The sequence below is a fragment of the Anoplolepis gracilipes genome, chromosome 13, assembly GCF_047496725.1.
Source record: "Anoplolepis gracilipes chromosome 13, ASM4749672v1, whole genome shotgun sequence".
Classification (NCBI taxonomy): domain Eukaryota; kingdom Metazoa; phylum Arthropoda; class Insecta; order Hymenoptera; family Formicidae; genus Anoplolepis; species Anoplolepis gracilipes.
The window spans coordinates 3,773,326-3,789,594 of NC_132982.1; the positions used below are offsets into that span (position 1 = coordinate 3,773,326).

General features: G+C 35.5%; 2 protein-coding genes across 9 annotated transcripts; one reads left to right on the forward strand and one right to left on the reverse strand.

Annotated features, from left to right (window-relative positions):
* Positions 1-72: 72 nt before the first annotated feature.
* On the reverse strand, positions 73-3,078 carry Eif3g1 (eukaryotic translation initiation factor 3 subunit g1). Of its 2 annotated transcripts, XM_072904871.1 has the most exons (4): positions 2,918-3,078; positions 2,350-2,425; positions 1,488-1,940; positions 73-1,354 (listed from the first exon to the last, which is right to left on the reverse strand). In XM_072904871.1, the coding sequence occupies exons 2-4, from the start codon at positions 2,369-2,371 to the stop codon at positions 942-944; spliced, it is 888 nt and encodes a 295-aa protein (XP_072760972.1). In that variant the 5' UTR covers positions 2,372-2,425; positions 2,918-3,078; the 3' UTR covers positions 73-941. The 2 variants fall into 2 exon arrangements, with proteins under 2 accessions (XP_072760972.1, XP_072760973.1); XM_072904872.1 differs by lacking the exon at positions 2,350-2,425.
* A 191-nt stretch (positions 3,079-3,269) lies between these two features.
* Scaf6 (SR-related CTD associated factor 6) lies at positions 3,270-13,023 on the forward strand. Of its 7 annotated transcripts, none has more exons than XM_072904853.1 (10): positions 3,270-3,487; positions 4,247-4,417; positions 5,056-5,704; positions 5,780-5,851; positions 6,195-6,594; positions 6,672-7,075; positions 7,215-7,580; positions 7,775-11,726; positions 11,786-12,104; positions 12,842-13,023. In XM_072904853.1, exons 1-8 carry the CDS (start codon positions 3,469-3,471, stop codon positions 8,067-8,069), a joined length of 2,376 nt encoding a protein of 791 aa, XP_072760954.1. In that variant the 5' UTR covers positions 3,270-3,468; the 3' UTR covers positions 8,070-11,726; positions 11,786-12,104; positions 12,842-13,023. The 7 variants fall into 7 exon arrangements, with proteins under 7 accessions (XP_072760954.1, XP_072760955.1, XP_072760956.1 ...); XM_072904854.1 differs by having other exon boundaries at positions 7,775-11,652; XM_072904855.1 differs by having other exon boundaries at positions 7,775-10,087; positions 11,073-12,104.
* Positions 13,024-16,269: the final 3,246 nt, after the last annotated feature.

The window sequence follows — 16,269 nt, forward strand, 5'->3', positions numbered from 1 at the left end:
TTCTAAAGCCTTTCTTGTAATTCTCAATGATTGAGATGTAGAAATTAAAGAAATAAATTTGTTACACAAGAATTTACAAATATATGTTTTTTTAATTAATAAGATTTTCAATACATATGTATATTTATTCTTTTCGCTATACATTTACTTTATATGTATATAGTAAATATTGTGTACTTATTCATATTTATTTATTTAAGTGCATAAATCTTATAATCTTGTATTAAGTAAAAGATGATAGATTTAATCTGTGTATTCACATCCTACATTTGCAACACTAAATGTGGTAAATCGAAATTTTCATTTGATATTTATTATTGAATGCTGTAATACATGTATGAGCGCTGATTGTTATACATATAAAATAAAAGACACGTGCGCGTGACGTTTATATATACATACACATATGTATGCGCGCGCACGTACATACATATAACCAACGTAAAATAAAAATTTTTATTTATCACATTTAGTTAAATGTACGACATGATACAAGTAAAATTTTTTATATATTATTAGTAATGTATTATAAGATTTATGCACTTAAATAAATAAATATATATAAGCATAGAGTAATATATACAATATTTACTATATACATAGTAAATATATATGAAAATGATTAATATGTTGAATATATATTGAAAATCTTATTAATTGAAACATATATGTAGATTTTTATGTAAATAAAAATTTATATTTCACGTTGGTTATGTATGTAATATATATAACATTATCAAATATCTGTAACAAAAATCTCTGATTGATAAATCCGACTTTCACATTTAGAGTTAAATGTAGTGAATATAAACCACTATTGTCTTCCTATTTCTGATATCGTAAGAATGTGTACAATTTCATACAAATACAGTTCTATTTCAGAGGAATTTCTTTTATAAGTGAATAGCAGTATGTTTGCACGCCATACAATTTAAGCTGTTTTAATTATTTTGAGCTTGAGGTTTCGACCATTCTACGCTCAGGATAAGATGATCGTAACCGTAACCATCCAAAGTAGCGATCGCTCTCGCGGCATCGGCCCTGTGCTTGAAATGTACGTATGCGAAGCCCTTGCAGAGATTGGAGAGCTTCTCCTTGGCGAGGAACTGTTTCACCACAGAACCGAAAGGCTTTACAAGTTCATCCAGATCAGCATCCGTCGTGCTCTGCGACAAATTGGATATACGAATGGCGGTCGTATCATCGCGCCTCTGCATTTGCATCGAGTCACCGCGTTTGTTGCCGCCGTCACGCATACCGGGCGGCACGTACTTGCCACCCTGTGGTTTAAGTTCGGCCATTGCACCGGGTACTCCTGTATTAACGAGAGGTTTCTTGTCATCCGGTACTTTTCCTGAAATAGAGATTTTTAGCCATCAGAATTTTACAATAATAAATAATAGTATTTAATTATTTATTTACATGTATATTAAATTTAATTTAATTGTAGTTAATGTATGCTAACCAATTATTACAAATGAACTCACCACCAGCGAGAACAGTATCTTTGTATGGACATTTGGACGTCCAATGATCACCATTGCAGTTACGACACTTGACGACACCCTTATCGCCCATGCTCTTCAATTTGTCCAAAGAATCTTCTTCTACTTTGTTTTCTTCTTCTTTGCTAGATATAAACTGCATGAAAACATCTTCACCGATGACAGTAGTGGCTGGGTTAGGTCCCGGCCTGTCGTCAACGGAATCGCCAAACTTTGCCCAATTTTTGCGTGCTGCGATCGTTTTCGATACTATACGCCGTTCTATTTTGTAAGTACGCACGACTTTGACTTTTTTGTTGTCTTGATTGTATTTGTATTCAGTCAGGATTTTGAAACCATTCTCGTAGACTTCGGATGGTGCAGGCAAAGCTCCTCCCTCTTCCTCGACTTCATCAGCCCAGCTGGACTTTACCTCGGATTGTGCAACTGGCATCTCTGCAAGTTTTATAATATTATACAGTTACACATGTGTAAGTGTCATTCTCAAGTATAAAAGTAAATGTGTGTGCAACGTGTATAAACATCAAATTCTAAAATATCAAGGCGATTACTTTTTTCTCTACAAATTATATATTGAATATTTTATTTAAATATGGATCTCAACATTTTTCTGTCAAACGTCTTTGCCTAATAACAGAATCCAAATAAATGTTTAAATGTTAAAGACTTAGCTCTTTAAATTTTAATTATTTATTTTAATTATCTATTGATAAAAAATTAATATTTAAAACTGATTTATTCACATTGTGACACATTTATTTTAAAAATTTTAATGTTTAGAAATAAAATCTTATTAATGTTTTACATTGCATAAACACCTACATAAATACTTATTATACTTAACCCGTTAAAGACCTGTCAGTCATCTTATTTTTTACAATAAATGAAACGCTATTAGAGCCAGAAAATGTACACAAATGCTGAAACAAATTAGATATAAAATTATACAGTACTATATTTGTAATATGTTTAAAAAATGTGTATTAATGTGTATTTTATCTAATATAAACTTCTTTATAGGTGAGCTCTACTGAATTATGTTTTAATGATAATTAGCAACAATGCAATAATTTTTTCTAGAGGTGATAAAAATATATTTCTTTTATCTCTATTTTTTTCTCTTCTTATAGTACGTGTCTCGTGTGAAAAAAAAAATGTGAACAGTCTAACCTATGATATACTGCATCAGCAATTGAAAAATCTTAAAAATTGCAATTTATACTCGATCTTATTAATAATTTTTATTTCAGCGAGTAAAGCTTGTGTAAACAAAAGAGAGCCGGAGTGAATGAAAAAGATACATATTACATTATTGTCGACGCAGCTGACGACAGGTAAATTCGACACGAGAAACACAAAGATAAACAAAACGTCGAGATAGAGGGAAGAAAATTCGCTATCGAACGCCTTACCGTGAAATTATGTTCTCAGCAAACAGATGCAATGGAAAAAGGTCACAATGAACTAAACGAAATAAAGCGCAAACTGTCGATGACACTTCGGCATAAAATCGTACGTCTACACATCCATGTGGAATGACGCTGAGAATCAAGATGGATGAAACCTACTTCGGATTCCGGCGATGCCTTTCTCGAACATTGTTGCCACAATAAAATAGCCACGTTTCTTCAAATCCCATTATCCAATGGGAGAATTTATCTTTCCAGTGACAATCGCATCGTTAACTGGACAATCTTAGAGAACAAGCTCTCCCATTGGACATCCGAGGCCAACATACGCTACTCGAAATCTGGCAATAATAAGGTCGGCAAGTTGGCAACACTGGCAGCCGCCGCGAGATCGTAATGGCGACGTTTAGCGCGTTGTCGGGTCCGTCGTGAGTGAATAATGTTTCGCCAAACAATATTTCGTTTATACACGAGACGACGAGCGAGCGAGTGAGCACATAAGACGTTTTTACGGGTAGTTTTGACAGGACATCGGTAATCGAGCGCCCACCACCATGGACCAGGCTCCCGCAGGTGAGCACGCTGTCTCGATATTCCGATCCGGCCCCAGGCGCGCTCCCCATCACACACACACACACACACACACACACACACACACACATATATATATATATATATATATGTACACGTACACAGCGAACATTATGCACACACCATACATATACATATACGCATACTTCCTCATATTTCGTATGCGTTTCCTCCGAAGCATATTAAACCGCGAAACGTGTAACGGTTTTTATTTGCATTTTATAGTTTTATTTAAATGATTGATATAATGGAGCAGAGAACTAAAATATATTTAGCGCCTGAATTCTCTTCTATTAGGTTACTCGCGCGCGCGTGTGTAAAATACACATAATGCTTGAGTGAATTTAAAATGAGCGTGTACAGGAGTAATAAAGAGATTTCTTAATTTATATATTGTATAATGGCCATTATACTATGCTATGGGAGTCCATGGACTTTATCACAATTTATTCTTGCACTGAAATATATAAATATGTATTTTTGTTCACAGTAATAGCGTTGTACAGTTTTATGTATATATAAAATTTTATAATTATATTTCTGCTACTTTTAAGAGTGGTTAATTGCTGATTTTATTAATAAAAAGTATGTGTTTAAGCATGAATGTATGACTTTCTATAGGACCAAAAAGTAATGGAGTATAATAAACTGATTAATTAGATGTGTTTAATAAATAATAAATCGTAATTCTTTATTAGGTTGGGATCTCTAATTCTTGTTGTTTTCATTTATAACATTCAGACACAGAGTTACGGAACATCATAGACAAACTGGCACAGTTTGTCGCTCGCAATGGACCAGAGTTCGAGCAGATGACAAAAAACAAGCAGAAGGACAACCCAAAGTTTGGTTTCCTGTTTGGGGGGGAGCACTTCAACTACTATCAATACAAAGTGACTACAGAACAAGCCAGTAAGTGGGATATACCCCCTTAACAGCTACAGTGTGATTGAGAAGCATAAGAAAATGGTCATGCTTTATACGACGAGCAAAGGAATGACTTAAAAAAAAAAAAAAAAATGATACAGGGTCTCTGATTTCATCATTGCAAAAGTACAAAATGTATTCGCCGAATAAAAACAATCTTTCTTTCAAGATTTTGGGATTGCTATTAATTAAGCAGAATGCTTTTATGCTAAAAACTTCTTGCATTCTTTGGCAATGGCAATTTGCAAGACGTAGTTTTAAGATTCTCTTGTTGGAGTTTATCTAATACGGAATACATTGTCGATACATCGTTTCAATCTGTGTGGAAAATACAATCCACCGTACAAAATAGTGTATGCCCTGTAATACCTTCGTACAAATGAAATAAAAAAAAAAATAAAAAAAAAAAAAAAGGAAAAAAAAGTATAGTGCTCCCAAAAGACTTATCGCATTTTCTGATACTATACTTTTCTCGTGTAAATGCCCAAGAATTTTCTTATATGCATCGGTAGAAGAATAAAACTCGGCAGAAAAAAAATCGAGCTATCTGTATACACATTTTTCAAATATCGATTGACAAGGACTCAAGCATCTCACAATAATCTACCGTCATTCGTTTACAGTTTTAAAGCAAAAAGGAATAAATCCAATGCAAAATGCAGACCCACGTTTAAACGTTTCGCAGCAGCAGCAAACAGCCGCAAACGCCGTCTCGCAGCCACTGAATAACGTCAATCTTGCGTCCGGTCTGAGTACACAAAACAATGGCATAAACCCAGTGGTCGGGATCGGAAGTCAGGGCGGTCCCGTTTTGCCTGGACAGATCGGAGGGCCGGGAAATGCAGGGCCGCCAATCGGACCGGTTTCTGGCGCCATGGGAGGTGTGAATCCGCCGATCGCCGGAGTCGCACAAGCGGTTAACATCGCGGGCCCACCCGCGTGGCTGCAGAATGAACTGGCGAATCTACAGTCGCAGCAGACGACGTTACAGGAACAAGTTAGACAATCAGAACAGAACCTGGCTGCACAGCATGCTGCATTGATGGCGCAACAGCAGGGACGAGTAGAGGACGCAGTGAGGCAGGCACAGGAACAGGCATTGCAAAACAGTGCGCAAAGTACGAACACAGATCTGGCTGCGTTTGACACGGTACTACAACCGATCATCGATAGCTGCACGAAGGATAGCATAAGCGCGGGAAAGGCCTGGATACTTCAAAATTCAATTACTCCACAAAGCAATCAAGTTGTCGCGGATCATTTGCTAAAAAAGTATGTATAAGCATATACAGGTTTTGTATATACAATATGTACGAATTTTTTAATTTACATTTAAATATTTTTCAGAGTAATTCAGGGGACAACCTTTAGTCATAAACTTCATATTATTTATTTAGTGAATGACGTCTTACATCATTGGTTAGTATAAATAAATATATATATATATACATATATATATATATATGCACATAACCAACTGCTTTATTATTATGTGCTTCAAAATATATTATTTTTATTTCCATATGTCTATAATCGCGATAAATTCTTGAAATAATTTCTATAATTTCTCCAATTGATCCAAAAGTTATAACTTGCTCCAATTACTCCTAATTTCCCTTATTATCCCGATATTATCTTAGTACTTTTATATTGATTTATAGTAACAATTTTAATAATATAAAATAATATTTAACAATATATCATAAGCTAAAATTTCATGTCGTTACTTGTGCACAAGATATTTAATTGGAAACTTCTTTAGTGCAAGAAAAAAGTCTATGGATCTGCGAAAAGCGATGGAAAGTGTTGTTGTTCCCATGTTCTGTAACACTTCGCTAGCAGCATCCGAGGAACAACTTAATAAGCTGAATAAACTGTTGAGTTTGTGGGAATCAAAGAACAATTACTTCGACGAAGGGATTATAGATAAGTTGAAAAAACCGAGTGCATCTTGGTCAGAATACCAAGCTAATTTGGTAGCGCAACACGCCACTGCGATTACTCCAATTACAGCATCGACGAAACAGACGTTCGATAATTATCAGGCGCAGCATCAAGCGTTTGTCACACACGCGCTGAGACAAATTCAGAATATCGAACAACAAAAGATGGCAATTGATCAGCAATTGAAAGCACCACCGCCGCCGCCACCATCTCAAATGGTATAGTATTATATTTGATGAATTTTTTTTTTTTTTTTTATATATATTTATAATCGAAATCTATTCTGTTTACACAGAATCAGCAGAATATATCGATACCACCTAGTCATTCTGGTCCTCCCGGTACGATGGGCACAGATGTGAATTTTAGTCAACCACCGCCAGGATGGGGCGTTCCACCATCGAGCGAACCACCGCCATTTAGTAATGTACCCTTGCCCGACTTTTCGAAGCCACCGCCAGGCTTTGGACCGCCGCCTGTTATTCATGAGCCTTCTGTAGAAGATTTGATGCCTAGTATGCCTTATTACGAGCTTCCAGCTGGTCTAATGGTACCTCTGATAAAACTAGAAGATGGTGAATATAAGCCATTGGATCCGGATGCGATAAGACTTCCACCACCGGCTCCACCAAACGATCGTCTAGTTGCAGCTGTGGAAGCATTTTATGCGCCGCCCAATCATGATTCTCCTAGGGATAGGTAAACAGATATATATTTGAATACAGTTTTAAAAGTAAATATATCTGAGGAAAAAATAAAAAATACAAATAATAAATATACGTGGTATCTTTTTTATACTTTTATTCTCTATAAATAAAATTTTTGATTATATCTACAGTGATGGATGGGAGAAATTAGGCTTATACGAATACTACAAGGCCAAAAATGCTTCTCGCAAACGCAAGGAAGAGGATATTGTTGCCGGGATTAGACAGAAGTCCAAATCTCCTTCGCCAATTTTACGGCCGAGATCCAAGAGTCCTAGTCCGCCAAAGAAACGCTACAGGAGTAAGTCGCGCAGTAGATCGCGCTCGCGATCACGGGGCAGAAGTAGATCGAGATCGCCCGCGGCTAATCATAGACGCAACAGTCGTAACAGCAATCACATTAGTAGAAGCCGAAGGAGGAGGAACAGTAATAAAGATCGTAGCCCCGATAGAAGAGTGGATAGACAAGATAGAAGTCCAACACCTCCCAGTTTTCTGTGAGTATAACATGCAGTATTAATTCTCTTTGAATTATCATTTATTTATCTTATCTCACAGCAATGAGATAAGAAATGTTTTCTTTATGAATTTTTATCTTTTATCTACCTTTTACGATTCTTGTTATTAAATGTAAAATAATTGTATAGTAAATTATATATTAATTGCATATTAAATTTCGTTTTGCATTCAGTGGTTCCACCTATAGCAAAGTTCCGCAAGAGATCAGTCTTGATGAAAGCAATAAAGGACATCAATTGCTTAAGAAGATGGGTTGGGGCGGTGCGGGTCTTGGTGCTAACGAGCAGGGTATAGAGGCACCTATTTCTGGGGGCGAGATTCGTGATAAGAACGATCAATATAAAGGAGTCGGTATCAATTTGAATGATCCGTACGAAACCTTCCGGAAGAACAAAGGCCAGGCATTCATTACCAGAATGAAAGCCAGGGCGGAGGAACGAGCCGAGGAGAGAGGGGACCGTGATTGAGCGTGATTCGATGAAATGCAGTTTGAATGTTCGCGATGCTCTGGGATGAATATCCTATGATGAAAGTTCACTCACAGTTCTAGAAGCATTTATGCGATCGTCTACGAGAATTGACTTTGAAGATATAAAACCGATTTTCTCTATTCTGTGATTTTTCTCTCAAATCTCATTTTTATCCCAATGAAAAATGTCACGCGTTCTATTTCTCACACACACATTCGCTTTCTCACTCTAATCATGCAATATGAATAGTAAAAGAATAATAGCAAACAAGAATCTTGATTAAGAGGAAAATCTAGAAGAGAGGAAGTCGATCGTACTGTTTTTGATTCTGGAGTAGTTGTTTTTCGTTAATTCTGAACCCCCATAACGCATGTCGATCTTTCATCGATTTTTCAACGGTCATAAATGGACGCTGATTGTTTTACGCTGAAACCACATCAATTATTTTTATCGATAGCTATACAATCCGAATGTCATTTAGACGATAATTATGAATTTTATGTGAGGCAAAATTGTACATTCTTGACATTGAATTATAGATATGATTTATTTCAAATTTAACGCGATCATTATATAATGAAATAAGTAATACTCTGGTACAAGAGAAGATAAAAATTCGATAAAACAGATTAACATTTCTCTATATAGTTATGCATGATGCTGTATGTCGGACAAAATTAAAGGGATTCAGACACGCAATGTCAACGCCCGTCGGCAGAAATTTTGGATCCTGTTTCACATTTTAAGCATATTTCAATTTCGTTCCACTTTTACATATTATTGCAGGATGCTACGCAATTTGTATACAAAAATGCAAATTGTTTTGTCGCATGGACGTAAAAAACATGTGAGAACTAAGAATACTTGTATTTAATAAGTTAACAAATGATTATATTGGATACACGACGATAGCTCAAAAATAAAAGCTGTACATTTATTACGAAAGCGAATGCGAACATTCGCCATCGTTACTGTTTCCTCCACTCGTCTTCTTTGTACTAAATATATTCTTACCAAGAATCTAAACTCCGTTATACCAAAACTTCTCTACTCTCAATATCTTTAACAATAAATCCTAAACGATACGTAACGTATAATATTTTAGATTCAAGATATATCGTCGTATATTAATTTTAACTTGTTTCTCTTTCTATAGTGTCATCTTATTTTCTTTATTTTTATATACTATGTTAATTTAATTTCTCAAAAAAAATCTGCGAATATAATTCGCATGTTCTCGCCATCCTTGTAAAATTTTAACATTATAACAATTAATTTTCATGTGTGAAATTCAAATCTTGATTTATGATTCATATTTTGTCAATGAAATGACAAACGAAAAATCTGAATCATTGCATCGAATTTGAATGGAACAGTAGAAGTCTTTTCGATCTCTAATCATTGGATTATTTATTATTGGATTATATTGTGTTATATTAACGAATTAATATTTCTTTATTTCAGTTTTACGTGAGAATATTTTAATTAGATGAAAAAAGAATAAGAAGGAACGTGAAATAAATAATCATTCTGGAAGGGAGAATATCACGCGGCGTAATAGACGGTTCTTCAATCCCGATTGCCACACGGACCTCTCCTTATCGCGCATCACGTGCGTGCACGTGAATTGAAAGAAGGAAAGGAAAAAAAAACGGAGAAGCTTCGTTTAACTGGCTACGAACAGCTCGGCGAGCTCGACCCGGGTGCGATCGCTGCTCGCCTTCTTGAACTCCCCCAGCGGCAGAGCTGATATCAAAACCGATTAAATCCGACGGCGAACCGGTTCTTGGTGACGATAACGATGGCATGTCCGTCACGCCGAGACGCAAACAAAGCCGGATGATCGGATCATTCTTGCTGTCCACAATTCCGCGCTATTCTCGTCGATATAAAGTAGTGTGTGATTTTTCCAGACGCAATCGATGGCGCAAAAATGTTACCGTGTTGGTTTGCGTGCTTATCCAGAACGTCTTACAAATATCGCGCTAGCAAAAATGTATCTTTTACGTACGAAAGTAAGCGAGCTAAAGTGATATCGCATAGAGAGATTAGAATACCGCGAGAAAATGCAGTTTATGCCAGAAAATCAGTCGCTCTAAAAAATACGCTTTCACGTCATAGCTCGAGATCGATTTTCTTATACAATAGGAGTAGATTACTAAAAAGTACTATTATTTATTTGCTGTATTTTTTCAATTTAACGCTAAACTTCTAAGCTAGAAGAAATTAAGAATCTGCGAAAAACAAGTTTTTATTTGTTTATTAAATTATAATTTATATGCAACGCTTTCTCTAAAAAATATGGATCAAATTTTTATTTTATTTTACCGTGATCAGAAAATTGAGAGTTAATATTTTTAATTAATAAATATTAAGAGCATTTTATATTTAACGAAACCCTGATACGCGATATGCGCACGTATGCGTGTTGACTAATTTTCAACATCATTATCGAATGGAATCTGAAAAACACGATCATTTCGGTTAAGGCGGATCAAGCTCGTGAGATTCCAAGACGATGAAATCGAGGCGCGACCGCTGTTGTGTTTGCATTCGCCGGAGAAACGTGCACGCATATACGTGCGTGGACACTCGTGCCATTCGTCACGGCACGTTCGGCGCAAACGTGACGCCGGGCACGAAAAAAAATATACGCGCGATTCCGATAAAAAGATAAGCCGATTACGTCGACGGTTTGACGAGTGAATGCATTGTAGGTATTATATTCTAAGAACATGGCGACTTCGGTTGCGCGTAAATTTATAAGCTGTCGTTCATAAAAGAACGGGATAAAAATCGCAGCGTCGCTAAAAAAACACCATACACACACGCATACAAAAGCAAAAGCTAACAGAGTTCGATGACGCGATATACAATAGCTTTTGAAAGGGCAGCGTATTTTTCTTCGCAATCTTTTTTTATCGTGCTCTTTTTTTTTCTCCCCAGATTATGTTAAAAAACATCATATTATATAGATACATTTATTATATCCCCTTTCAGACATTTCAGATTTAATATGATACGATAACAATTATGACAAATAATGGCTTTATACAAAAAAAAAAAAAAAACTTGGAAAGGAGGAAAGTAAAAAAAGTCGAATATCTAAGATTGCGTGATAACTCTGGGAACGCACGACGCAAATTGACATTTCTAAAAGAGTTCAAACTGCCCCCTCTGACCTTTCGGGGCGCATCATTAATGAAGTAAATATCTAACTTTATGGTGCACGATGCAAGAGCGATGGTGCCGTTTATCGCTGGTTATTTATGGTACTGTGCAAGAATGCAGTTTCTCATGGAGACCTAATTTTTACGATCTCTAGGCGACGTAATATAACAACATTATATAAACAACAATCGTGTATACAGTTGACACGCGCAATTACTTTTTTTTATTATTAGGTGTATGAAAATCTAAATGGAGAGATATAAAAAATTTTTTAAATGGAAGTATAAAAAGCTTGCTCTCGAAGATAGAAGCTGTTTTGTTCAAAGGCATCAATAACTGACTTAAATTTAGTTTTTACTGTTGAAGATTATTTTATGATTAAATTTTTGTTTATTTTATATTGAATAATGTAAGTATCTCTTTTTATTTATTAATATCATAGAGAAAAAAATTGGACGATAAATTCAACAACATAAAATAAAGGTACGATTTTTTAATACATAATTGTTTTAAATCTTGAGCTAATTGTTGTCATTTTACAGGTTTATTGAATAAATATACTGGTAAATATCACCTACTCGCGGCAACCATACCTACTTTCGAAAACTAAATCGCATTCTGCCATGAGTGACCTCGTATGTAACTGTCACGTAAAAACCGGATCTCGTACTCGAGACGCGTATTCAGGACGGAAGTGCAAGTCTGGCGACAATTTTAAGTGGTTACGGCTCTTGATTCCTTTTATGGATTATGTCGTAAGCGCCTGATGATCTGTCAAATCAGTATGGATGTTTTTCTTTGCTTATCCTTCATCGCAAAATCATGACTAATCTATTTAAAATTGAGTTAATTAAGTTTCATGTAAGTTTCAATTAGCAAAAATAATGTTTCATTGAATTTGTAACTAACACAAGAATTTTATTTCGTATGAATTTTTTTCTATATATTTTTTAATATAATTTTGTATAATAAAATTAAAAATTATCTCTTTGCGACATTTTAATTAAAAAAGTAAAATTAGAACATTATATAAGCTTAAAGATATAAGTACAGTTTTGTTTGTAAATTTCTTAACGCAGAAAAAATATTTTAATCGCAAAGAGATTAAACGTATAGGTATCATTTATCTCTTTCGCCTCGTTATATTGAATAACTGACTATGCTGCGTCGTGTTGTATCGCATATCTTCTGCTTAATTGTATCAGAGTAACGTTATTATCGTCGTTAATTGTAGTAATCATTGTTAATTGTGCGACCTGGATGCTTTTCAAGACGCGTTTCTTATATCACGAGAATCTTTCTAGGAAGAATATAAGTTCTAATTGTCTGTTCATTCACAAGACTTAATTTCTTTATGGAAAAGAGAAGTTGATATGTCAGAATTTTATAATTATCCTTTTTTAAATAATGCTTCTAAAAGAGTATAATAATAGAAATGACAAGATGACTGAAATTTATTATTCTTTTAATTATTCGCTAAATCAGCGAACGTAATTCTTGTTTTATATATGGAATTCATTGAGAAAAGAGAGATCGTTGAAAAATTGTCGAAATCTAGTGTTTCTCTCAGCTTTCTCTTCAGTTGTGTTCTCTTTCAGATCTCGTCGACTACAATCTTTTGTGCGTGTTGTTACGTGTTCCACACCGGTCGGCAAATCGTTGGAAATGACGGTGCGACAGAAAGCAGGTACATGGAGCGTGCACATCGCGAGAGAATAAGTGTCTAGTAAGAAGAAGGAGAAAAGAGAACAAGAAAGAGAGAGAGAGGGAGAGAGAAAGAGAGAAACAAGAAGGAAGAGAAGAGACGAGAGAGGAGGGAAAGGCCGCTGAGGAAGGTAAGACAGACAGGGAGAATGTTCAACCGCGTTACATTCCACGTGATCCGGGAGAAGGGCACGCCTCGACGGTGCGGAGTCACGCGCGCGACCACGCGTTTGCCCTTCCCGACACGTGCACGCAATGTGCACAAGCGGCTGGTCCGGTGGCGGCCGCGGCGACGACGACGACGACGACAACGGCTACATATATTCCGCACGACGGTACTCGGTGACATCGTCGGTGCGGTTTATTGCAGCATATACTGAAACCGCGCCGCTCTTGCGTAATACGGGAAAGTAGGTGGAAAATAGTCCGAATAGGCGTAAGCGCGAAGCGGCCTCGTCGGTTTTCCATCGGTTGCATGCAACGAGATCGGACACAAAGAACGCGATCGACACGTAACTTATTTGAATTACTTTTTTTAATACATTTAGCTTGATAAATTCTCTCAATGTTCTCTATTTTTTTTTTTTTTTTTTTTTTTAATGAAGAGATAGAAAAAATCCTTCGATAAATAATATATAAATTTTATTTAAATCGTATTTAACTAGATCTATAACGACTTATTTTAAATCGCAATCCAAGATAAAATTTTTTATTCTAAGAGAGAGAGAGAGAGAGAGAGAGGGAAAAATGTGTTTTGAATATTTTTTATAATACTTTTTCTTAAACATTACAGCAAATTTATAGATAACTTTAACGTTACTTTTCCTAGCCATTACGTGACAAATATATTTAAAACATGTAGGTGAAACTCTCCCAGACTGTGTAATACATAAATACTTCTTCCGTCCGCCTCTGTCCTTCCCTCGCATTTTTTCCACTTTCTGTCACTGCATCGGAATACAATGCAGGTGTCTAACGAGGACACCGATACGCAACGAGCGTAATGATAGCGTTTCGTACTTGTCGTATTGAGCGTGCGCACGCGAACGGTGTCTGGAATTGTGCCTTCTTCTATACCAATGAGATCGACAAGGATACCGCTGCTGATGGAGAGAGAGGATAAGGGGGCAGAATATCCATTTTCGTGCTGTATTTATTTACAAACAATACGCTTTTGCCCTCGAACAAATTTATTTCTCTCCGACGTTTTGCCATCTATCAATATACGCGAGATAGCTTACAAAGTAAAAATATAAACGTATAAACATAAACTATATATGTGCGTAAATTGCGACATCTTCTATTAGTATACTAGATTATTAGAGAGATTCTACACCTAATTATTATTTATTAATGACGAAATTTAATTCGATATATTTACAGTACAAAAATACATTTATGGAGTTAAAAGATTTCACAAATATATGCCTACAGCCAAATAAAGTAGCCAAAAAGATTTGTAATACATGACTTTATATCGAAACAGTCATTTCGATAGAATTTTCATAAGCGCGTATATCATATATATGTTCCACATGATCGAACAGCTCACCTGCAGTAGCGAGATTAAAATTGAATAGAAAATTAAAAATAAGTCAATTAAAAGAACGGTGGCGCGTGCGACTACGGTTGTAATAGCACGTGCGGTTTTTTCGTTCGTTTCAAAATCGCTACGTAAGACCGCGATGGAGCACACACGTTGAACTAGAAAGCGTCGGTATTTCGCCGGAATTATGTAAACCCACCATTCTCCGCACCATTCTCGTTGGAGAATGGTCATTTTAAAGGTGACGCGATGAATAATCGCGTGCGGAAGAACCACGCAGATCGTTATGTCACTCATCCATCTCGCATAAATAGTCTCGCTTGTTCGGTGAGATTTCACGTAAACTTTCCGTTTTGAAAAATCGACGACCTGCTATATCCTATATATATATATATATGTATATACAGTCATGGTTGAAAGTATTAGGCACTCTTAAATTTTCCGCGTTTCTTATTTTGTTAACAGTATATAAATATTAAAAAGATTAAAAAATTTTTTAAAACTCGATAGCTTTAAAGCTGAAATTTCAAGCTTTTAAATGTCTTTTTAATTTTTCGTCTATATAAAATACAATAAAATTTTAAGAAACAAGACAATGTTCTTTTTTAAAGCACAGAACAAGGAAAGTACAAAAATTTTTTAATATACCTACTGATAAGTAACGCATTAAAGTTGCTATCGATAGTTTTTAAAAATTTTTAATAAGAAATAGGGAAAATTTAAAGGTGCCTAATACTTCTGACCAAGACTGTATATCTATTAATTTTACAATATATTTAATAATACATTTTTATCGCTTTGGAATATCTTATTTGTTGTTAAGTGTTCTTTTAAAAAATCAATAATAAAAAAAGTAGTGCGTTATATAAGAAAAAAATGGGAGAAAGATACGATGTTTCTTTGTTAGGTGATTTTTAAGTTAGATTATTGACATTAAATAATTAATATTTAATAAATATATGTGTTCGCTCTAGATAGGTACGGATGCAATCGGATGCAACGCTGTTTGTTGCGACGCAGCGTTTTCTTTCGCGACGATTCTGCGAATTCGTTCCTTTCCTTCTCAGCACGTTTAAAAATAGCCTCGCGAGAATTAGCATATCCGTTGAATTAATTATGCGACCGTGTGCTCTCTCCCGCCGATTGCTGATTCGGTAGAGAATTTGAGAATCGATGATGGATTTAGCTCAGGAATTTGATATAAGTGAAAAGAGCTAATTTCATATAACGCGACAAAGTAGGTGGATTAGATACGAAATGAACTGACGTGTGCGAGCGTAATAACGTGCGAAAATAGCTGGACTTTATCTTATGCGCGCGAAGAAAATAAACGCGACAACTCCGAATTATTCTTGATTCTGACCTCGTATTACTCTTATTACTCTTCGTTATTAATTCCTGAACTGACAAATAATCACTCTTTCCTGTAAGAAGGCACTTCTAGAGACGCTAGTCCAAGAAAGTTATACGCGATGTCTATAAAAAGTCATCTTAATAATTCGAGACTTCATCTTAGGAATTTTTATTTTTTAAAATGACAATTTATATTAAATTAATATAGATGTTTAAACAGTTTTTATATTTTGTTTATTGCCGTGTGAATTTTTTATTTGGACGCCACGACTGTTATCCTCGCCGGATTTACTCCTCGTCTTTCATTCCCATCTTTCTCGATGTCATGTGTTCACGAGCAGCTGCAGTTGAATCTGCAGTTCCGGATTCTACTTACAAGATGAGCCAATTTAAATTCCTTAGACAAGATTTTTAAACGGCCGG

What these genes read in the sequence shown, in the direction of transcription:
- Eif3g1 (XM_072904871.1), bottom strand. Translation starts at nt 2,371, where the DNA reads ATGACTGACAGGTCTTTAACGG. An exon ending in GACTGACAGGTCTTTAACGG is followed by an intron (nt 1,941 to 2,349) that starts GTTAAGTATAAT and finishes TAAAACTTGCAG; the next exon opens with AGATGCCAGTTGCACAATCC. An exon ending in AGATACTGTTCTCGCTGGTG is followed by an intron (nt 1,355 to 1,487) that starts GTGAGTTCATTT and finishes TCTCTATTTCAG; the next exon opens with GAAAAGTACCGGATGACAAG.
- Scaf6 (XM_072904849.1), top strand. An exon ending in AGTGACTACAGAACAAGCCA is followed by an intron (nt 4,418 to 5,055) that starts GTAAGTGGGATA and finishes ATTCGTTTACAG; the next exon opens with TTTTAAAGCAAAAAGGAATA. An exon ending in CATGATTCTCCTAGGGATAG is followed by an intron (nt 7,076 to 7,214) that starts GTAAACAGATAT and finishes TTATATCTACAG; the next exon opens with TGATGGATGGGAGAAATTAG.